The sequence below is a fragment of the Anomaloglossus baeobatrachus genome, chromosome 5 (assembly GCF_048569485.1).
Source record: "Anomaloglossus baeobatrachus isolate aAnoBae1 chromosome 5, aAnoBae1.hap1, whole genome shotgun sequence".
In the NCBI taxonomy this organism is placed as follows: Eukaryota; Metazoa; Chordata; class Amphibia; order Anura; family Aromobatidae; genus Anomaloglossus; species Anomaloglossus baeobatrachus.
Window position 1 is genome coordinate 295,848,161 of NC_134357.1, and position 25,204 is coordinate 295,873,364.

At 46.7% G+C, this 25,204-nt stretch overlaps 1 protein-coding gene across 1 annotated transcript in view; it reads right to left on the bottom strand.

Annotated features, from left to right (window-relative positions):
• TRIM65 (tripartite motif containing 65) overlaps window positions 1-25,204 on the bottom strand; it is a 56,072-nt gene that overhangs the window by 19,298 nt on the left and 11,570 nt on the right. Inside the window, exons 2-3 of the mRNA XM_075349605.1 lie at window positions 9,000-9,095; window positions 872-1,102 (exon numbers count right to left, since the gene is read on the bottom strand). Of these exons, the coding sequence (XP_075205720.1) occupies window positions 872-1,102; window positions 9,000-9,095 (327 nt within the window). The remainder of the gene's footprint in view (window positions 1-871; window positions 1,103-8,999; window positions 9,096-25,204) is intronic.

The following is a 25,204-nucleotide window of genomic DNA, read 5'->3' on the forward strand; positions in this document are numbered from 1 at the left end:
AACACCAACTCTGCATCTCTTGGCAAAAAAAAAAATGCGGTTTTCTGTCAAGAGATGCAGGTCTGAGTTTAATGAAGTCACCTGAGATCAGGTTACCTGCGGTTACAGGTGAAGGATCGTGTGAATCACCAGCTGTCACCGCAAATAACCTGAGTGACGTCACCGCTCATTGAGTGGCTCAGTCTCTGAAGCTCACAGTGGACGGACATTGGTCCATGGCCGAGCTCTATGCCTTAAGATGTAGCAGAGCTGGAATCGTCCATGTTTCTATTACTCTCCCCTAGGTTAAGCGCCACCTAGGGTTTCTGCTATTAGATCCTGTTTGGTTGTGCTTGGGCGACACCTGGTGGTGTAGTTGCCAACTGCACCAGGTGTAGCTTCACACAGGGTCTGTGATTGCAAGCAGTCAGATCGCTGGCACACAGGCTGGGGGCACGTCTGACTGCAACCAATCACAGACACCAGGACTGTCAGTGGGCGGGAGAAGCAGAGAATATGCATGAAGGTAAATGAGCGGCCCCGGAAGAATACTGAGCAGCCCAGAAGCAGTTACAGCCGCGCCGGAGACTTGGTAAGTATAGCACGCATGCTCTAATCGTCCTATCCCTTCTACCACAGTTTTTAAGTGCTGGATTCTGATCCCCATAGACTTATATGGGGACCGGCGTCCAGCCAGATATCTGGGATCAATTTCCAGGCTGGAACAGATTTTTTCTTTTAAATCCGGTTAGTCTCACTGATCCAGGATGTCTGCGAGTTCAACCATCACTTATTAGGATATACAAGTTCATGGTTTAACAAATTCTGTTAAATAAATTTTCTATCTATAAAAAAATGTTTTACATGCTAGTTGAGCAAATAACCACTTTACCTCAAGAAATGCCACTCCATCATTCCTCAGCAGCATTACTGCATCCATGTGATGCTTTTCCAGGTTTTGTAGGTGGCTCTGTAGAAGCAGAACATGTTCTTCTGCTTGCACCAGTGCCTCAGTCTTTTCACAGTTCACAGCCTCTACAGCCAGGATGTGACATTGCTCCAAAGCGTTCTGCACTTGATTAAATTTCCCCGTCATTCCAGATACCATCTTTTCATAAAAATCCTAGAGATATTGAAAAGAAAAGGTTTGTAAAGCAGGTTGGACTTCATTGGGTTTAGCTCAGCATTCTGACTTCCAGCATACATTCAGACACATCTGAAAATTTCCACCTAAATTCTCATATTTAGTCTCTATGTGAAGTCGCATAACTGGAGTTAAATCCCACCAAGATAATGCCTTTCCACATGTCCTCTTATGCTGTGTTCACTTGACATGTTTTCAGGCAGATTCTGCTCACTGAATGTTAAAATGAATGAATATACTGTGTTTCCCTGAAAATAAGCCAGGGCCTTAAGCCTGCTTTACATGCTGCAATTTCTCGTGCAATCGCATTTGCGATCGCACCCGCCCCCGTCGTTTGTACGATATGGGCAATTTGCTTCCCGTCCCGCACAAAGTCGTTTACCCCCGTCACACGCACTTACCTTCCAAACGACCTCGCTGTAGGCGGCGAACATCCTCTTCCTGAAGGGGGAGGAACGTTTGGCGTCACAGCGACGTCACACAGCCGCCGGCCAATAGAAGCGGAGGGGCGGACATGAGCGGGACGTAACATCCTACCCACCTCCTTCTTTCAGCATTGCCAGCAGGACGCAGATAAGCTGCAGTTCATCGTTCCCGGGGTGTCACACGGAGCGACGTGTGCTGCCTCGGGAACAATGAACAACCGTACGTGCGATTTATAGAAAATGAGCGACGTGTCAATGAGCAACGATAAGGTGAGTATTTTTGCTCGTTCACACTCGCTCGTTCATAGCTGTCACACGCTACGATATAGTATTAATTTCACCGCACTCTCTAGGAATTTTTCATGCAAAACGTGAATTTTATTTAGAAAGATGGTGGACAGTAGAAGGCAAGGCAAGGGGAATAGCGATAACCAATCAATTGACGTTTCGACAGACCAGCTGGGACACAGGCGTGGGAGCGCCCTTACTGCATTCAGATAAGCGATATTTTGTGACAAAGACCCTACCGGTCGAAACGTTAATTGATTGGTTATCGCTATTCCCCTTGCCTTGCCTTCTACTGTCCACCATCTGTCTAAATAAAATTCACGTTTTGCATGAAAAATTCCTAGAGAGTGCGGTGAAATTTATAATATATACTACGAGGGAACCAGTTTCCCGTCTACCAGCACCTCTTGATTTATTTGGCTGAGTGCACACTAATTTTCTATAAACACGCTACGGTATGTCAAACAATGCCGGATGTGCGTCACTTACGACGTGACCCCGATGACATATCGTTTGATATATCGTAGCGTGTAAAGCCCGCTTTATACTATTTTTTGTTATAAATAGGTTAGGACTTACTGTATTTTCAGGGGATGCCATATTTTTTTCCATGAACAATAATCCACATTTATTCTTGCAGAAAAACCTCAACATTTAGTCAAATATAATCATATCATCACACACACAAACTTCCCCACACTAGTAATAAAAGCTTAAATATTTTAATACTTTCAATATTAAAAAATATAACCAAACATTCATAATTCATATAGATTATTATAAGCGAGGGTCCTAGTACATGCAGGCCTAGGAAAAAATATACCAAACTATACAAAACTGTATTAAATGTTCAATAAAAAAAAGCCCAATCTCTCACCTAATATAATAGGCAGAAGTATTCCCCTACTGGTTAGGCTACTTTCACACATCCGGTTTTTGCTCTGCGGCACAATACGGCGCTCTGCAGAAAAACCGCAACCGTTTTTTTTTGGAGCCGGTTGCGGGTTTTTTTTGCATAGACTTACGTTAGTGCCGTATTGTGCCGCATGGGCTTGCGTTCGGTCCCCTTTTTGCCGCATGCGGCAGATTTAACCGATGCCGCGGCTGGATGGAACGTTGCCTGCAACGTTTGTTGCTCCGGCAAAAAAAAACGCATCGCGCCGCGGCGCATTTTTCAATGCATGCCTATGGACGCCGGATGCGGCGCGATGCGGAAATAACCGCATCCGGACGCCGCATGCGGTTTCTTCCACTGCGCATGCTCAGTAGCATGCCGCAACCGGAAAAAACCGGACTGGCCGCATGTAAAAACTTCTGCAAAGGATGCGGTGTTTTCGCCGCATCCGTTGCATAGCTTTCACAGCTGGATTGAGCCGCACTGCTCAAACCGGATGTGTGAAAGTAGCCTTAGACAAATGCGCAGGTGTGGCCATCTAGTGGACAATAATTGTATTACTGTTCCACATTAAAGGGAACCTGTCAGATACACTATGCACCACGAGCAGTTCTGGATGCATATTAGTAATCCCAGCCTAACCGTCCCTGTATACACTAGCATAGATAAAGCGATATTTAGAAAAAGGATTTCTACAGATCGTTTCTTATATGCTAATGAGGCCAGGGACTAGTCGCGAGGGTGTTTCTACCCTTGCCTAGTCGGCCTACTTAGCATGTAAGCACACCCCTGTGGGCATGCTAACATGCCAATGAATATGCAGCGACACCGCGCAAACCTCAGACTTGTTGGCGGCTGGCGGAGGATGATGCGCAATGGGCATGATCTGGAGTCCTCTGCACTTCCGGTCACGCGCACTATACCTCACTGAAGCCGGGAAGCTGACACCCGGGATCAGTTTAGTGCGCATGACCGGAAGTCCCGGGTACTGCAGATCATGCGCAGTGTGCATCCATCCCCCGCCGGCCGCCATCAAGAGTGAGGTATGTGCGGTGAAGCTGTGCGTTCATTAGCATCTTAGTACACCCAAAGGTGATGTGAGGAACAGTAGGGATACATCCGTTTCAAGACAAGTTAAGACAGGTTCATGGTGGAGATACTGACTGTATACAAATTAGAGTTATTGAAGTGGTCCCACAACCGCCAAGAAAAGGGAATTGGAATAAATTACTCATGCAAAAAGAAAGTAAGTGGATTTTTCATTTTGATGGAGTACAACCGAATGGACTGAATGAACAGCTTACCTTCGATTGTTTTTGTAGCCTTATATCTACGCACATCCTTATCTGTTAGACCTTTCTGTATTTTGCCATAAAGATTTAAGAATATAATATCCGCCAGGTCGATATAGGTCCGTGAAAGGAGCGGCCATTTACCATAGATTTGAGATTCACAATCCTGGTTATTGATTATAACACCTATCTATGTACATTTATTTTTTGTATTTATTTTTTAACTCATCTCCTTAATCAGTGTTTATAATGAGTATGATAATTGTGTATATTGAGTCCGTAAATGAAACATACCTGGTTGTATATCATATGGAGGATTGTTGATATAGTAGGTCAATGTGACAATGGAATGTTTTTCTACTGTTTGAATTTCCAGGGGATTGCAATAATGACTGCGCTATATCCCGGTTTCCATAGTGAGAATAATAGAAAAAAATGAGAAATGTGATGCATGTTCCGGATAGTGGATTGTATAGGAACATATGGCAGGAAGTTTATATATACAGTATAATAATAATAATAAGAAGAAGAAAGATGCCTGTATGTACGGTTTCTTAGAAGCACATGGGTACTTCCGATCTTTGGATCGCACAGTGTGCTCCAATTGCACTTCCAAGTCTCTGGGGTGGTCAAGTACTCCATGTCACAGAAGGATCTCCCGGTCGGGTGAAACGCAGGATGCGTTCCACAAAGTGACATCGGAGGGGTGGTCCTATATCCACCCGTGAATCATGTGATAGATGGAGCGTCAGGCCTGGTCTGAATAGATGGAATGCAGGATGCGTTCCACTGTGTAAACCAGGATATCACACTGGGCTGGCAGCTTCTGGTCGGTGAAACGCAGGATGCGTTCCACGGAGGTGACACTGGAGGGTCGGTTCTATCTCCAATGATGAATCATGTGGCATCTGGAGCGTCAGGATTTTTTTCTATTGTGCAAATCTGGAAATTCAGGGGTGATCACACGATAAGACCAAACAAGGATGTAAAGATCACATTTGGCGGTATGGCGGTTGTTTGCCACATGTACCAGCTTGGATGACAGACCCTACTACAGTATATGTGCAGTTTAAGTTTGGAATGGCATGTACTAATGGGGGCCTTGGAGTATATTAAGAGGACATATATATACAGTAGGAGGGAGGTTCTTAATTGAAATAATTATTTCACAGGTGACTGTGCCACACATGTCTCCTGATGAACCCTAGCACATACCGTATTTTTCGGACCATAAGACGCACTTTTTTCCCACAAATGTTGGGGGAAAGTGGGGGGTGCGTCTTATGGTCTGACTATAGGGCTGCGGGATTGAGGGTGCTGCGGTGGAGTGGGTCATCGGGGGCATGAGCAGGCTGCAGCAGCACCTGCCATGACCACGTGGACCCACTCATTACATATGCACGCCCATCCTCCCGCCCATCATCTCTCAGCGCTGAATCCGGTGCTGACAGGTGGGTAGGATGATGGGCGGGGGGTGCGCGCATAATTAACAGCCGGCCGTGACCACCCCTGGCAACTACAGCCTGGAGTGATCATGTGCGGCTGTATTCACTGCCCCCCGCGCATCATCATCAGCGCGGGGAGCAGTGAATAAGTACGACATACTCACCGGCCACTTCCGTGCAGCACGCGATCTCCTCCAGTCTGCCGGTCAGCTGATCTGTGTAGAAAGCGGTGAGCACAGCGATGACGTCATCGCTGGGCGCCCCGCTAGTCACGCAAGTCAGCTGACCGGCAGACTGGAGGAGATCGCGTGCTGCACGGAAGTGGCCGGTGACGGCTCCACACTGATCAGCTGGCCGGCACAGACAGGGGGAGGAGCGATGCTGCATGGAGCGAGGAAAGGGGAGTATAAACGTTTATTGTTTTTTTGTGTGATACAGGATACAGGCCATATAGTAGCATGAGGGTATATAGCAGGATGGGGCCATATTGCAGGATGGCAGTATATAGCAGCATGGGGCCATATAGCAGGGTGGCAGTATATAGCAGCATGGGGCCATATAGCAGGGTAGCAGTATATAGCAATATGGGGCCATATAACAGGATGAGGGTATATAGCAGCATGGGGCCATATAGCAGGGTAGCAGTATATAGCAGCATGGGGCCATATAGCAGGGTGGCAGTATATAGCAGCATGGGGCCATATAGCAGGATGGCAGTATATAGCAGCATGGGGGTATATTGCAGGCTGAGGGCATATTCCAGGATGGCAGTATATAGCAGGATGGCAGTATATAGCAGGATGGGGGTATATGAGCAGGATGGGGGTATATATCAGGATGAGGGACATATATACAAGGCAGGAGGATCATTACTAGGATGGGGTATCTTAGTAGAGAATTTGGGGATATTACCTCCATAACAGTGTCAGCAGCAGATCCTCGCCCCATAACAGTGTGTCATGACCACATTTTTTGCTTAATTTTTTTTTCCTATTTTCCTCCTCTAAAACAAGGGTGCGTCTTATGGTCCGGTGCGTCTTATAGTCCGAAAAATATGGTAATTAGGAGGAAATGCATCGAGCCTGGGAGAATTCCCTTTATTTTGGATAAAGACTATAGGATGTCCGGGTGTTCCTGACCACCAATGAAGAAAAAAAAACAATGATGCTGCACTAAAATACTCCCACAAGATAATTTTGAATAACCGTCTGAATTTGTGTATTATGTATTTGTATTAGTCCAGTAAGTTTATGTTATAACTTGGTAGGGCATTTAGGAGTAAATGAGGGACAGCCGCTGTGGAATGGGGGTACCACTTGAACCCTAGGGTGCGTGTAACTTTATTGTTATATCTCCATTGACAGGTAGTGGACAGGTTCCTCTAGGGACATTTAGCTGGTCCTCTACTACTGTCATGGGATAATAATTTTTGTGAATGGTTGATCAATTTAATCAGGATAGCCTATAGTTCCTTTATGTGTGTTTTTGAAATTGTCTAGTTTGTGGGGTAATAGTGTGTTTGTTTTTATGATATAAGACTAATAAATATTATGTTTTAATCTGTAAAATTAGGTAGATTATGGTAAGAAATTGGATTCACTACTTTATAATAATTTTGATAGTTTTGGCACCATACACCATTATATACCTCCCCAGCAGCACCAAATAAATACCGCAGCGCAGAACCAAAAGCTCCCTAACGGTGTCAAACCAATACTGGAGTGTACAAGATATCACCCCACAAATGTCAAATATCACAGTGCAGCACTATATAATAATAATAATAATAATTTATTCATTTATATAGTGCTATTAATTCCATAGCACTTTACATACATTGGCAACACTGTCCCCATTGGGGCTCACAATTTAAGGTCCCTAACTGTATGTTTTTGGAGTGTGGGAGGGAAGCCGGAGTACCCAGAGGAAACCCACGCAAACACGGGGAGAACATACAAACTCCTTGCAGATGGTGTCCTTGGTGGGATTTGAACCCAGGACCTTAGCGCTGCAAGACTGCAGTGCTAACCACTGAGCCACTGTGCTGCCATATATACAGCACCTCTCTACAGCACAAAATGACTCTCATACAGCAACACAAAATTTCCACATACCACAGTACAGCATTGCAAATATCTCCCCAAATACGGTGCAGTACAGAAGTTGCACACAATTACCATAGTGCAGCACTCTTCAGGGTCAAATATAATGCAGAAAAAAATATCTTCTCAAAATCTATGGTGAGGCAAGGATCTAACCAGTGAAGAGGTGTCACCATGCATCACCTCCCTATCAGCGGCAGAATGTCTCGGCAGAAAACCATGTTTATCCGAAAATAAGACAGACACTGTCGTATATTTTTTTTGCCCCCCCCAAAAAAGCACTAGGGCTTATTTTTGGAGGAGGTCTTATTTTTGGAGAAACACGTTTTGGGGGTAAGTTTACCCCCCAAAAAAGCAGACCCCCCCACTTCCCAGGAGACTCATACTTACCAGACCTGGACGTCTGTGTGGCTCCCAGGTCCTCCCTGTGATCTCCGGTGGGTGCTGCACGCCATCCTCCCCTGCTTCTGGCTGACACGCTGACACACAGCAGATCACTGACACATTCACACATCGCAGGTCTTACACACACACACACACACACACACACACACTTTCATCACATACAGCATTAAAGAATGCTTCCGGCTGCAGGGAATGATGGGAGGAAGTCACGTGTGTACGCAGGTCCTGTAAGCTAGCATTGCGGCAGGTCCTTGCGCTTCACTGCACTGCCTCTCAGGATTCTGCTGGCGAGAAGAAATTGGAGTCGCTGGATGTGGTGAGTGTGCGAGTGCGATCTGATGTCTGTGTGATCCGATGTTTGTGTGATTCGATGTGTGTGTGATCCAATGTGTGTGTGATCTGATTATGTGTGTGATCCGATGTTTGTGTGTGAGAGCTGATTTTGTGTGTGTGTGAGAGCTGATGTGTGCGCGATCACTGCAGGCCCTCTGCTCGGTGTCTGGTGAGTGTGATTACCGGGTGCCCGCTTTCTATAATGAAGTGTCCTGAAGTATTTGTAACTTTTTTTTACCTGCATGGACACTTAATTATTGAACAGCGACTAGGGCTTATTTTCGGGGAGGGCTTATATTTAAACCTTGCTCTGAAAATCCCTGCTTTTATTTTTTGGGTAGGTCTTATTTATGGAAAAACATGGTATCAGTGCAGTTTATGCTCTGGAGTCCCTACTTTTGCAATGCCAGGGACAAGCATGGACCTCTGTGCCACACTCCTGATAGTCATGTCTCACAGTTTCAGAAGCATGGCATGACACAGTCACCTTAAAACAGCGCCTTTATCAGAAGTCTTCTAGCAGGTCATATAGAAAATAATCAGATCACATAGTCTTAGATCTCGCACAGATTCTCTATAGCACACAACCTGCTGACACTACTCAGGCCCCTTCATCAATAGAGATCTGCGACAAATTGTGACCACTTGGCACAATAATGGGCCCATTAAACCTGCTGCATGCATATATTACCTTAATGTCTTCTATTTTGCACTTCCATTTTTCAATCTCTTCATCCGTATGTTTATGTTGACGGTCGCTGGCTATCAAGTCATTTGAGAGTTTCTTCTATTGTGTGGAAATAAAGAAAAGGTGTGAAATGAAGAGAAGGGAATTTTGTTTACTTACCGTAAATTCCTTTTCTTCTAGCTCCAATTGGGAGACCCAGACAATTGGGTGTATAGCTTCTGCCTCCGGAGGCCACACAAAGTATTACACTTAAAAGTGTAAACCCCTCCCCTCTGCCTATACACCCCCCCCCCGTGCATCACGGGCTCCTCAGTTTTGGTGCAAAAGCAGGAAGGAGGAAACTTATAAATTGGTCTAAGGTAAATTCAATCCGAAGGATGTTCGGAGAACTGAAACCATGAACCAAAAGAACAATTCAACATGAACAACATGTGTACACAAAAGAACAACAGCCCGAAGGGAACAGGGGCGGGTGCTGGGTCTCCCAATTGGAGCTAGAAGAAAAGGAATTTACGGTAAGTAAACAAAATTCCCTTCTTCTTTGTCGCTGGGAGACCCAGACAATTGGGACGTCCAAAAGCAGTCCCTGGGTGGGTAAAAGAATATCTCGGTAAAAGAGCCGTAAAACGGCCCCTTCCTACAGGTGGGCAACCGCCGCCTGAAGGACTCGCCTACCTAGGCTGGCATCTGCCGAAGCGTAGGTATGCACTTGATAGTGTTTCGTGAAAGTGTGCAGACTCGACCAGGTAGCCGCCTGACACACCTGCTGAGCCGTAGCCCTGGTGCCGCAAAGCCCAGGACGCACCCACGGCTCTGGTAGAATGGGCCTTCAGCCCTGAAGGAACCGGAAGCCCAGAAGAACGGTAGGCTTCCAGAATTGGTTCCTTGATCCACCGAGCCAAGGTTGACTTGGAAGCCTGCGACCCTTTACGCTGGCCAGCGACAAGGACAAAGAGCGCATCCGAGCGGCGCAGGGCGCTGTACGAGAAATGTAGAGTCTGAGTGCTCTCACCAGATCCAACAAGTGCAAATCCTTTTTCACATTGGTGAACTGGATGACGACAAAAAGAAGGTAAGGAGATATCCTGATTGAGATGAAAAGGGGATACCACCTTCGGGAGAAATTCCGGAACCGGACGCAGAACCACCTTGTCCTGGTGAAACACCAGGAAGGGGGCTTTGCATGACAGCGCTGCTAGCTCAGACACTCTCCGAAGTGATGTGACTGCCACTAGGAAGACCACCTTCTGCGAAAGGCGTGAAAGAGAAATATCCCTCATTGGCTCGAAGGGTGGTTTCTGAAGAGCCGTTAGCACCCTGTTCAGATCCCAGGGTTCTAGCGGACGCTTGTAAGGAGGGACTATGTGGCAAACCCACTGCAGGAACGTGCGTACCTGTGGAAGCCTGGCTAGACGCTTTTGAAAAAACACAGAGAGCGCCGAGACTTGTCCCTTAAGGGAGCCGAGAGACAAACCCTTTTCCATTCCGGATTGAAGGAAGGACAGAAAAGTGGGCAAGGCAAATGGCCAGGGAGTAAAACCCTGATCAGAGCACCAGGATAAGAAGATCCTCCACGTCCTGTGGTAGATCTTGGCGGACGTTGGTTTCCTGGCCTGTCTCATAGTGGCAATGACCTCTTGAGATAACCCTGAAGACGCTAGGATCCAGGACTCAATGGCCACACAGTCAGGTTGAGGGCCGCAGAATTCAGATGGAAAAATGGCCCTTGAGACAGCAAGTCTGGTCGGTCTGGTAGTGCCCACGGTTGGCCCGCCGTTGAGATGCCACAGATCCGGGTACCACGACCTCCTCGGCCAGTCTGGAGCGACGAGGATGGCGCGGCGGCAGTCGGACCTGATCTTGCGTAACACTCTGGGCAGCATTGCCAGAGGAGGAAACACATAAGGTAGTCGAAACTGCGACCAATCCTGAACTAATGCGTCCGCCGCCAGAGCTCTGTGATCTTGAGACCGTGCCATGAATGCCGGGACTTTGTTGTTGTGCCGAGACGCCATGAGATCGACGTCCGGCGTTCCACAGCGGCAACAGATCTCTTGAAACACGTCAGGGTGAAGAGACCATTCCCCTGCGTCCATGCCCTGGCGACTGAGAAAGTCTGCTTCCCAGTTTTCTACGCCCGGGATGTGAACTGCGGAGATGGTGGAGGCTGTGGCTTCCACCCACAGCAGAATCCGCCGAACTTCCTGGAAGGCTTGCCGACTGCGTTCTGCCTTCAGAGTGCTCACCGCCTGAAGAAGAGCATCGGCTCGCTCGGGGGGTGGAGATGTTCTGAAGAAACGAGTCGGAGGACGAGAGCTGAACTCTATCCTGTAACCGTGAGACAGAATGTCTCTCACCCATCGGTCTTGGACATGTGGCAACCAGGCGTCGCAAAAGCGGGAGAGCCTGCCACCGACCGAGGATGCGGTTTTGGGGCCTCCTTCGCACAAAGCATAAAAACTGAGGAGCCCGTGATGCACGGGGGGGTGTATAGGCAGAGGGGAGGGGTTTACACTTTTAAGTGTAATACTTTGTGTGGCCTCCGGAGGCAGAAGCTATACACCCAATTGTCTGGGTCTCCCAATGGAGCGACAAAGAAATAGCATTATACAGGTACAGGGTGAATGGATTACTTGTCACATCTAGCACTAGGGTTGACTTAATAGGGAATATGTCAGTAGAAGCAACCTCCTAAGAAGACCTGTACGTCATAGACAGAAAGTACGGTATATCATAACTTGATATCTGCCATTCAATGTTTTGTTAGAAAGAAAGCCATGTATTACTTATATGTAACTGAGCTGTTAGGATCTATTGGCCAGACACTAATCTACCTGTGAATCTGCCTCCAAGGGGGATTTACCAGTGTGAGACATCAGAAGAATACCTCTTCTGAGTCCTCACCATAAAATTCACCTTCATGGCAGCAGGTTTACTAGTCCTCTAGTAAAAAAAAAAACCAAAACACTGTTTAATGAGAAGGAGTTTGTGAAAATTCCACTAAACAACCCAGTGACACATCGCTGGAATCAGGGTCTCTATCTCTAAATTAGGGCAAGTTCACACAGTGCGTTTTTCACGGCATTTTTGCGCCTTTTTCGGGTGCGTTTTTGCTCAGAAAACTGTATGACTTTGTTTCCCCAGCAAAGTCTATGAGTTTTCATTTTTGCTGTCTGCACACAGCGTTTTTATTAAGCTGCGTGTTTGTGGTGCCCATAAAAACGCAGCATGTCAATTATTTTTGCGTTTTTCACTGCGTTTTCCACCCATTGAGTTCAATGAGATGTTCAAAAACGCAATGAAAAATGCAAATTGCAAATATAGCTGCGTTTTAGAGCGTTTCTATGACTAAAAACGCAGCTATAAACGCAAGGGGTGGGCAGTAAAGTGACATGTACAGGAAGAGGATACCTTCTGTCAGTAAACACAGAAGCGTGAATCCCCCCAGTACCGCTACCGCTGCTTCCACCTCCCGCCCTGCGCCATGTCCCGGTCCCGTGCGGCGCCATGTCTGGACGGGAGGTGGAAGCAGCTGCGAAATCAAACGTGAACAGTAGAAAAAAAGAAATGTCATACTCACCTGTCTGCAGACTCCCGGTGCCATGTCCACTCCCAGCTCCTCTCCCGGTACCGCCACCCCCGCTCCGGCTGTGTGCAGACTCCCGGGACGTCCGATAGCTGCAGGACCTGGCGGTGATCACCTGATGTGGTCACCTGAGTCTTGCGGGTGACGCCGGCTTTTTACCGCCCGACCGGCTTAAACTATCAGCTGAAGCCGCCAGGAGACCGCTTCACTGATTACTGGCAGCTCCTGCAGCGATCGGACGGGAGTCAGCACGGACGTGTGTATTTTTTTTTTTTTTTGCACTGATGCAAACCGATCAGATGATATTAGATCTGGATTGGACGGCGCGGGACTCTTGATCCAGGATTACTGCGGATGTGGGGGGGGGGGTTCTTTATTTCAATAAAGATGGTGTCACTAATTGTGTTGTTTTATTTTTAATAAAAATATTTTTCTGTGTTGTGTTTTTTTTTATCTTTACTAGATATTCATGGTGGCCATGTCTAATATTGGCGTGACACCATGAATATCGGGCTTAGGGCCAGCTGATAATATACAGCTAGCCCTAACCTCATCATTACCCAGCGAGCCATCCGTCACCAGGGCAGCTGGAAGAGCTGGATACAGTGCCAGAGGATGGCGCTTCTATGAAAGCGCCATTTTCTGGGGTGGCTGCGGACTGCAATTCGCAGTGGGGGTGTCCAGAAAGCTTGGGCACTCAGCACTGCGGATTCCAATCCCCAGCTGCCTAGTTGTACCTAGCTGGACTCAAAAATTGAGCGAAGCCCACGTCATTTTTTTTTTTAAATTATTTCATGAAATTCATGAAATAATTAAAAAAAAAAAAAAAGGGCTTCCCTATATTTTTGGTTCCCAGCCGGCAGCTGGGGGTTGGGGGCAGCCCGTACCTGCCTGCTGTACCTGGCTAACCAAACACCGAACTTAGATACTAAGGTAGGATATATCATATACTACAATTTTTCTTTACCTTAAAACCATAAACTATATTATCACATATGCCACAAACAAAGTACATACATTTATTTTTGTGATAAAAGATTATGAGAAGGTGGGAATTGTATACGTCTTACTCTCACTCTTCCTATCATACGGGGGTCAGCGTCCTAATTGGTCATGACGCCCCTGTTCCTCGACGACTAAAGTCCTATGCTGACCCTTCACTCACTCTTGTATATATCCAGTGTTCCTATATATAAGTGGGTAAGGTGTAACACCCAAGATAAAGCCCACAAGGATAGTTTGTGCAAAGAGTTATGTACATATAAAGATTATGTCCATCACTATTCATCCGTCATAATCTATTGGGGATGGGCCTGACTAAGTCGACTATCAGTAAGAATTATAAATATTGCCTTGTGCTGTAATTTTTTTGTCCAGGATTCACCCTACGCGTTTCGCCCCTTTGTTAGCAATTGGGGCTCATCAGGGGTATATCAACATGGATCCTTGAAACTCTCAGCTTCAAACCTAAAATAAAATAAAGGAACTTATGGACCACTGTTACCATAGTTACGGACCTGTTCACCAGTCATATGACATATATATTGTGGTATACTAACCATTTTTATTAAGATACAATAGGACCACCAGATACTGGGGTTCCTCCTCCAGGAGCATTAGTACACCACTTGATGCATCTGACAAAAAGACATGGGCAATTTTACCAGAGTCCACAAGTTAATTTTAAGTCCTCTGCAATAACAGCCATATGTCAGACATTATTCATCTACTCACATAAGGCCTGCTTATCTATAGAGTGCACTAAATATAATATAATTATATATATATATATATATATATATATATATATATATATATATATATATATATATATATACACACACACACATCCCATAACATACCTGATTATATCAAGATGGTGATCCCCAGGTAGCGATATGTACCTCTTGTGGGTGTCCGTTAGGTGACCAGTACTAAATGTCCAGTTTATATTTAGAAATTGCGCGCCAAAAAAACCCCCAAAAAACTGCACATTAAATAACCTGATATACATAATTGTCTAAAAATATGACTACTATTACCATGTGAGGGGATGTTACATCTAAGATACGGGAGATCACCACTTATATATAAGAACACGGGATATATATGAGTGAGTGAAGGGTCAGCATAGGACTTTAGTCGTCGAGAAACGGGGGCGTCATGACCAATTACGACCCCCGTATGATAGGAAGGGTGAGAGTAAGACGTATACAATTCCCACCTTTCTTCTCATAATCTTTTATCAAAAAAATGAATGTATGTACTTTGTTTGTGGCATATGTGTTAATAAAGTTTATGGTTTTAAGGTAAAGAAAAATTGTAGTATATGCTGTACCTGGTTAGCATACAAAAATATGGCGAAGCCCACGTCATTTTTTTTGGGGGGCAAAAAACTCCTGCATACAGTCCTGGATGGAGGATGCTGAGCCTTGTAGTTCTGCAGCTGCTGTCTGCTCTCCTGCATACACTATTGGATGGAGTATGCTGAGCCTTGTAGTTCTGCTCCCCCTGCCTCTCCCTCCAGCATACAGTCCTGGATGGGAGCATGCTGAGCCTTGTAGTTCTGCAGCTGTCTGCTCTCCTGCATACACTATTGGATGGAGTATGCTGAGTCTTGTAGTTCTGCTCCCCCTGCCTCTCCCTCCAGCATACAGTCCTGGATGGAGCATGCTGAGCCTTGTAGTTCTGCAGCTGTCTGCTCTCCTGTATACACTATTGGATGGAGTATGCTGAGCCTTGTAATTCCGCAGCTGCTGTCTGCTCTCCTGCATACACTAGTGGAGAATGAAGAACATATTGAAGAAGGAAATTACATCAGATCTTTTTTTTTCAACAATCTTTAATGACATTGTTCACTGATAAAAAAAAAAACGCATAAAAACGCAGTGAGCAAAAACACAGCAAAACGCGGTAAAAACGCATACGTTTTTGCCGCGTTTTTTTGCCGTGGGTACGTTTTTGTGCGTTTTTTGCCACAAAAAAATGCAGCGTCAAAAAAACGCAGTGTGTGAACTTAGCCTTATTCTGCTCTCAGATTAGGTAGCAAAAAAATGGTAACAGATTCCCTTTAAGTAGGTAGTCTTGTTTGCAACATCCTCTTTTAACCCTTTCAAAACATTTAACGTACGTTTATGTCATGGTTGGGAAGAGGTTCCCGCAAAATGATGTAAATATACAGTAAGTCACAGAGATTACGCTGGCACAGGAGCAGAACCACACGATCGCTGCCGGCAGGTCAGCTTAAAGTGATCCTGTCAGGTCCAATGTGTATGCAGAACCACGGGCAGTTCTGGTTACATATTTCTAATCCCTGCCTAACTGTCTCAGCATAACTAGTATAGATAAAGAGATCTTTAGAAAAAGTATTTCTAAAGATCCTTTATGATATGCTAATGAGTGTGGGGACTAGTCACAAGGGCGTTATATCCCGTGACTAGTCCTCCTTAGCATGCCCACAGGGAATTATCCACATAGCACAACAAATTCTCACACCAGCACAATAGTATATCTTTATAGTGTGGGAGAAAACCAGAGTACCTGGAGGAAACCCATGCAAATATAAGGAGAATATATAATCAACTTGCAGATGTTGTCCTTGGTGGGATTTTAACCCATTACCCCAGCAATGCAACACTGTAGTGCTAACCACTGAGCCACCGTGCTACCTGGTGTGTGCCAGCCTGGCATGAAGTCACGTGTGCATCATGCCGCAATGATGATGGCTCATCAAAAGACAAGCCACAGATGCCAGGAAGTAGAAGGCGGTTCTCAGTGCTCCTGTTCAGCAGCTACAGATCATTAACATGGCTGATGTACTGGGTCATGTGAATAGAGTGTAAAAATGCGGTAATAAAAATAGATATTACAAAAAGGTTCATAACTTCTCAATAGTCGATGAAAAACTATATAAAAGAGTGACATACTCATTGAAAACAGTGTGTTCATTTATACAGCTAAAGGTGCAAGGATTTATTATGGAATTTCCCCACTAATTGACCTAAAACGGGAAAGGTTTATGCTGATTATATATCGGATAGTGAGAAAAAAATATGCAGATGTGTCTTTTTACATAGTGTATGTAAACTTCTAGTTTCAGCTGTACATGCACACTGTGGGGGGGGGGCTTATACACATGCACACTGTGGGGGGTGCTTATACACATGATACATGCACACTGTGGGGGTGATTATACACATGCACACTGTGGGGGGTGCTTATACACATGATACATGCACACTGTGGGGGTGATTATACACATGCACACTGTGGGGGGGTGCTTATACACATGATACATGCACACTGTGGGGGGTGCTTATACACATGATACATGCACAATGTGGGGTGTGATTATACACATGCACACTGTGGGGTGTGATTATACACATGCACACTGTGGGGTGTGATTATACACATGCACACTGTGGGGTGTGATTATACACATGCACACTGTGGGGTGCGATTATACACATGCACACTGTGGGGGGTGCTTATACACATAATACATGCACACTGTGATTATACACATGCACACTGTGGGGTGTGATTATACACATGCACACTGTGGGGGGTGCTTATACACATGATACATGCACACTGTGGGGGTGATTATACACATGCACACTGTGGGGGGTGCTTATACACATGATACATGCACACTGTGGGGGGTGCTTATACACATGATACATGCACAATGTGGGGTGTGATTATACACATGCACACTGTGGGGTGTGATTATACACATGCACACTGTGGGGGGGGGCTTATACACATGATACATGCACAATGTGGGGTGTGATTATACACATACACACTGTGGGGGGTGCTTATACACATGATACATGCACACTGTGGGGGGTGCTTATACACATACACACTGTGGGGGGTGCTTATACACATGCACACTGTGGGGGGTGCTTATACACATGATACATGCACACTGTGGGGGTGATTATACACATGCACACTGTGGGGGGTGCTTATACACATGATACATGCACACTGTGGGGTGTGATTATACACATGCACACTGTGGGGTGTGATTATACACATGCACACTGTGGGGTGTGATTATACACATGCACACTGTGGGGTGTGATTATACACATGCACACTGTGGGGTGTGATTATACACATAATACATGCACACTGTGATTATACACATGCACACTGTGGGGGGTGCTTATACACATGATACATGCACACTGTGGGGTGTGATTATACACATGCACACTGTGGGGGGTGCTTATACACATACACACTGTGGGGGGTGCTTATACACATGCACACTGTGGGGGGTGCTTATACACATGATACATGCACACTGTGGGGGTGATTATACACATGCACACTGTGGGGGGTGCTTATACACATGATACATGCACACTGTGGGGGTGATTATACACATGCACACTGTGGGGGGTGCTTATACACATGCACACTGTGGGGGGTGCTTATACACATGATACATGCACACTGTGGGGGTGATTATACACATGCACACTGTGGGGGTGATTATACACATGCACACTGTGGGGGTGATTATACACATGCACACTGTGGGGGGTGCTTATACACATGATACATGCACACTGTGGGGGTGATTATACACATGCACACTGTGGGGGGTGCTTATAGACATGCACACTGTGGGGGGTGCTTATACACATGATACATGCACACTGTGGGGGGTGCTTATACACATACACACTGTGGGGGGTGCTTATACACATGATACATGCACACTGTGGGGGGTGCTTATACACATGATACATGCACAATGTGGGGTGTGATTATACACATACACACTGTGGGGGGTGCTTATACACATGATACATGCACACTGTGGGGGTGATTATACACATGCACACTGTGGGGGGTGCTTATACACATGATACATGCACACTGTGGGGTGTGATTATACACATGCACACTGTGGGGTGTGATTATACACATGCACACTGTGGGGTGTGATTATACACATGCACACTGTGGGGTGTGATTATACACATGCACACTGTGGGGGGGGCTTATACACATGATACATGCACACTGTGGGGTGTGATTATACACATGCACACTGTGGGGGGTGCTTATACACATACACACTGTGGGGGGTGCTTATACACATGCACACTCTGGGGGGTGCTTATACACATGATACATGCACACTGTGGGGCGTGATTATACACATGCACACTGTGGGGGGTGCTTATACACATGATACATGCACACTGTGGGGGTGATTATACACATGCACACTGTGGGGGGTGCTTATACACATGCACACTGTGGGGGGGTGCTTATACACATGATACATGCACACTGTGGGGGTGATTATACACATGCACACTGTGGGGTGCGATTATACACATGCACACTGTGGGGGGTGCTTATACACATGATACATGCACACTGTGATTATACACATGCACACTGTGGGGTGTGATTATACACATGCACACTGTGGGGTGTGATTATACACATGCACACTGTGGGGTGTGATTATACACATGCACACTGTGGGGTGTGATTATACACATGCACACTGTGGGGGGTGCTTATACACATGATACATGCACACTGTGGGGGTGATTATACACATGCACACTGTGGGGGGTGCTTATACACATGATACATGCACACTGTGGGGTGTGATTATACACATGCACACTGTGGGGGGTGCTTATACACATGATACATGCACACTGTGGGGGTGATTATACACATGCACACTGTGGGGGGTGCTTATACACATGATACATGCACACTGTGATTATACACATGCACACTGTGGGGGTGTGATTATACACATGCACACTGTGGGGGGTGCTTATACACATGATACATGCACACTGTGGGGGTGATTATACACATGCACACTGTGGGGGGGCTTATACACATGATACATGCACAATGTGGGGTGTGATTATACACATGCACACTGTGGGGTGTGATTATACACATGCACACTGTGGGGTGTGATTATACACATGCACACTGTGGGGTGTGATTATACACATGCACACTGTGGGGTGTGATTATACACATGCACACTGTGGGGTGTGATTATACACATGCACACTGTGGGGGGTGCTTATACACATGATACATGCACAATGTGGGGTGTGATTATACACATGCACACTGTGGGGGGTGCTTATACACATGATACATGCACACTGTGGGGTGTGATTATACACATGCACACTGTGGGGGGTGCTTATACACATGATACATGCACACTGTGGGGGTGATTATACACATGCACACTGTGGGGGTGATTATACACATGCACACTGTGGGGGTGATTATACACATACACACTGTGGGGGGTGCTTATACACATGATACATGCACACTGTGGGGGTGATTATACACATGATACATGCACAATGTGGGGTGTGATTATACACATACACACTGTGGGGGGTGCTTATACACATGATACATGCACACTGTGGGGTGTGATTATACACATGCACACTGTGGGGGGTGCTTATACACATGATACATGCACACTGTGGGGTGTGATTATACACATGCACACTGTGGGGGGTGCTTATACACATGATACATGCACACTGTGGGGTGTGATTATACACATGCACACTGTCGGGGGTGCTTATACACATACACACTGTGGGGGGTGCTTATACACATGCACACTGTGGGGGGTGCTTATACACATGATACATGCACACTGTGGGGGTGATTATACACATGATACATGCACACTGTGGGGTGTGATTATACACATGCACACTGTGGGGGTGATTATACACATGCACACTGTGGGGGTGCTTATACACATGAAACATGCACACTGTGGGGGTGATTATACACATGCACACTGTGGGGGTGATTATACACATGCACACTGTGGGGGGTGCTTATACACACACATGCACACTGTGGGGTGGGCTTATACACACACATGCACACTGTGGGGTGGGCTTATACACACGCATGCACACTGTGGGGTGGGCTTATACACACGCATGCACACTGTGGGGTGGGCTTATACACATGCATGCACACTGTGGGGTGGGCTTATACACATGCATGCACACTGTGGGGTGGGCTTATACACATGCATGCACACTGTGGGGTGGGCTTATACACATGCATGCACACTGTGGGGTGGGCTTATACACATGCACACTGTGGGGGGTGCTTATACACATGATACATGCACACTGTGGGGGGTGCTTATACACATGCACACTGTGGGGGGTGCTTATACACATACACACTGTGGGGGGTGCTTATACACATGATACATGCACACTGTGGGGGGTGCTTATACACATGATACATGCACACTGTGGAGGGTGATTATACACATGCATACACACTGGGGGGGTGATTATACACATGCATGCACACTGTGGGGGGTGATTATACACATGCATGCACACTGTGGGGGGTGATTATACACATGCATGCACACTGTGGGGGGTGCTTATACACATGCACACTGTGGGGGGTGATTATACACATGCATACACACTGGGGGGGGTGCTTATAGACATGCATACACACTGGGGGGTGATTATACACATGCATACACACTGGGGGGTGATTATACACATGCATACACACTGGGGGGGTGATTATACACATGCATAGCATACACACTGGGGGGGTGATTATACACATGCATACACACTGGGGGGGTGCTTATAGACATGCATACACACTGGGGGGGTGCTTGTACACATGCATACACACTGTGGGGGGTGCTTGTACACATGCATACACACTGTGGGGGGTGCTTATACACATGCATACACACTGTGGGGGTGATTATACACATGCACACTGTGGGGGTGATTATACACATGCACACTGTGGGGGTGATTATACACATGCACACTGTGGGGGTGCTTATACACATACACACTGTGGGGGGTGCTTATACACATGATACATGCACACTGTGGGGGTGATTATACACATGCACACTGTGGGGGGTGATTATACACATGCATACACACTGGGGGGGTGCTTATAGACATGCATACACAGTGGGGGGTGATTATACACATGCATACACACTGTGGGGGGTGCTTATACACATGCATACACACTGTGGGGGTGATTATACACATGCACACTGTGGGGGTGATTATACACATGCACACTGTGGGGGTGATTATACACATACACACTGTGGGGGGTGCTTATACACATGATACATGCACACTGTGGGGGTGATTATACACATGCACACTGTGGGGGGTGATTATACACATGATACATGCACACTGTGGGGGTGATTATACACATGCACACTGTGGGGGGTGATTATACACATGCACACTGTGGGGGGTGATTATACACATGCACACTGTGGGGGGTGATTATACACATGCATACACACTGGGGGGGTGCTTATAGACATGCATACACACTGGGGGGTGATTATACACATGCATACACACTGTGGGGGGTGCTTATACACATGCATACACACTGTGGGGGTGATTATACACATGCACACTGTGGGGGTGATTATACACATGCACACTGTGGGGGTGATTATACACATACACACTGTGGGGGGTGCTTATACACATGATACATGCACACTGTGGGGGTGATTATACACATGCATACTGTGGGGGGTGATTATACACATGCATACACACTGGGGGGGGGGTGCTTATAGACATGCATACACACTGGGGGGTGATTATACACATGCATACACACTGGGGGGGGTGCTTATACACATGCATGCACATTGGGGGGGGGTGATTATACACATGCATAGCATACACACTGGGGGGGTGATTATACACATGCATACACACTGGGGGGGTGCTTATAGACATGCATACACACTGGGGGGGTGCTTGTACACATGCATACACACTGTGGGGGGTGCTTGTACACATGCATACACACTGTGGGGGGTGCTTATACACATGCATACACACTGTGGGGGTGATTATACACATGCACACTGTGGGGGTGATTATACACATGCACACTGTGGGGGTGCTTATACACATACACACTGTGGGGGGTGCTTATACACATGATACATGCACACTGTGGGGGTGATTATACACATGCACACTGTGGGGGGTGATTATACACATGCATACACACTGGGGGGGTGCTTATAGACATGCATACACAGTGGGGGGGTGATTATACACATGCATACACACTGTGGGGGGTGCTTATACACATGCATACACACTGTGGGGGTGATTATACACATGCACACTGTGGGGGTGATTATACACATGCACACTGTGGGGGTGATTATACACATACACACTGTGGGGGGGTGCTTATACACATGATACATGCACACTGTGGGGGTGATTATACACATGCACACTGTGGGGGGTGATTATACACATGATACATGCACACTGTGGGGGTGATTATACACATGCACACTGTGGGGGGTGATTATACACATGCACACTGTGGGGGGTGATTATACACATGCACACTGTGGGGGGTGATTATACACATGCATACACACTGGGGGGGGTGCTTATAGACATGCATACACACTGGGGGGTGATTATACACATGCATACACACTGTGGGGGGTGCTTATACACATGCATACACACTGTGGGGGTGATTATACACATGCACACTGTGGGGGTGATTATACACATGCACACTGTGGGGGTGATTATACACATACACACTGTGGGGGGTGCTTATACACATGATACATGCACACTGTGGGGGTGATTATACACATGCATACTGTGGGGGGTGATTATACACATGCATACACACTGGGGGGGGTGCTTATAGACATGCATACACACTGGGGGGTGATTATACACATGCATACACACTGGGGGGGGTGCTTATACACATGCATGCACATTGGGGGGGGGTGATTATACACATGCATAGCATACACACTGGGGGGGTGATTATACACATGCATACACACTGGGGGGGTGCTTATAGACATGCATACACACTGGGGGGGTGCTTGTACACATGCATACACACTGTGGGGGGTGCTTGTACACATGCATACACACTGTGGGGGGGTGCTTATACACATGCATACACACTGTGGGGGTGATTATACACATGCACACTGTGGGGGGTGATTATACACATGCATACACACTGGGGGGGGGTGCTTATAGACATGCATACACACTGGGGGGTGATTATACACATGCATACACACTGGGGGGGGGTGCTTATACACATGCATGCACATTGGGGGGGGGGTGATTATACACATGCATAGCATACACACTGGGGGGGTGATTATACACATGCATACACACTGGGGGGGTGCTTATAGACATTTTATACACACTGGGGGGGGTGCTTGTACACATGCATACACACTGGGGGGGTGCTTGTACACATGCATACACACTGTGGGGGGTGCTTATACACATGCATACACACTGTGGGGGTGATTATACACATGCATACACACTGTGGGGGGTGATTATACACATGCATACACACTGGGGGGGGTGCTTATAGACATGCATACACACTGGGGGGTGATTATACACATGCATACACACTGGGGGGGGTGCTTATACACATGCATGCACATTGGGGGGGGGGTGATTATACACATGCATAGCATACACACTGGGGGGGTGATTATACACATGCATACACACTGGGGGGGTGCTTATAGACATTTTATACACACTGTGGGGGGGGTGCTTGTACACATGCATACACACTGGGGGGGTGCTTGTACACATGCATACACACTGTGGGGGGGTGATTATACACATGCATACACACTGGGGGGGTGCTTATAGACATGCATACACACTGGGGGGGTGATTATACACATGCATACACACTGGGGGGGTGCTTATACACATGCATGCACATTGGGGGGGGGGTGATTATACACATGCATAGCATACACACTGGGGGGGTGATTATACACATGCATACACACTGGGGGGGTGCTTATAGACATTGCATACACACTGGGGGGGTGCTTGTACACATGCATACACACTGTGGGGGGGTGCTTGTACACATGCATACACACTGTGGGGGGTGCTTATACACATGCATACACACTGTGGGGGGTGCTTATACACATGCATACACACTGTGGGGGTGATTATACACATGCACACTGTGGGGGTGATTATACACATGCATACACACTGGGGGGGGGTGCTTATAGACATGCATACACACTGGGGGGTGATTATACACATGCATACACACTGGGGGGGGGTGCTTATACACATGCATGCACATTGGGGGGGGGGTGATTATACACATGCATAGCATACACACTGGGGGGTGATTATACACATGCATACACACTGGGGGGGGTGCTTATAGACATTTTATACACACTGGGGGGGTGCTTGTACACATGCATACACACTGGGGGGGTGCTTGTACACATGCATACACACTGTGGGGGGTGCTTATACACATGCATACACACTGTGGGGGGTGATTATACACATGCATACACACTGTGGGGGGTGATTATACACATGCATACACACTGGGGGGGGGGTGCTTATAGACATGCATACACACTGGGGGGGTGATTATACACATGCATACACACTGGGGGGGGTGCTTATACACATGCATGCACATTGGGGGGGGGGTG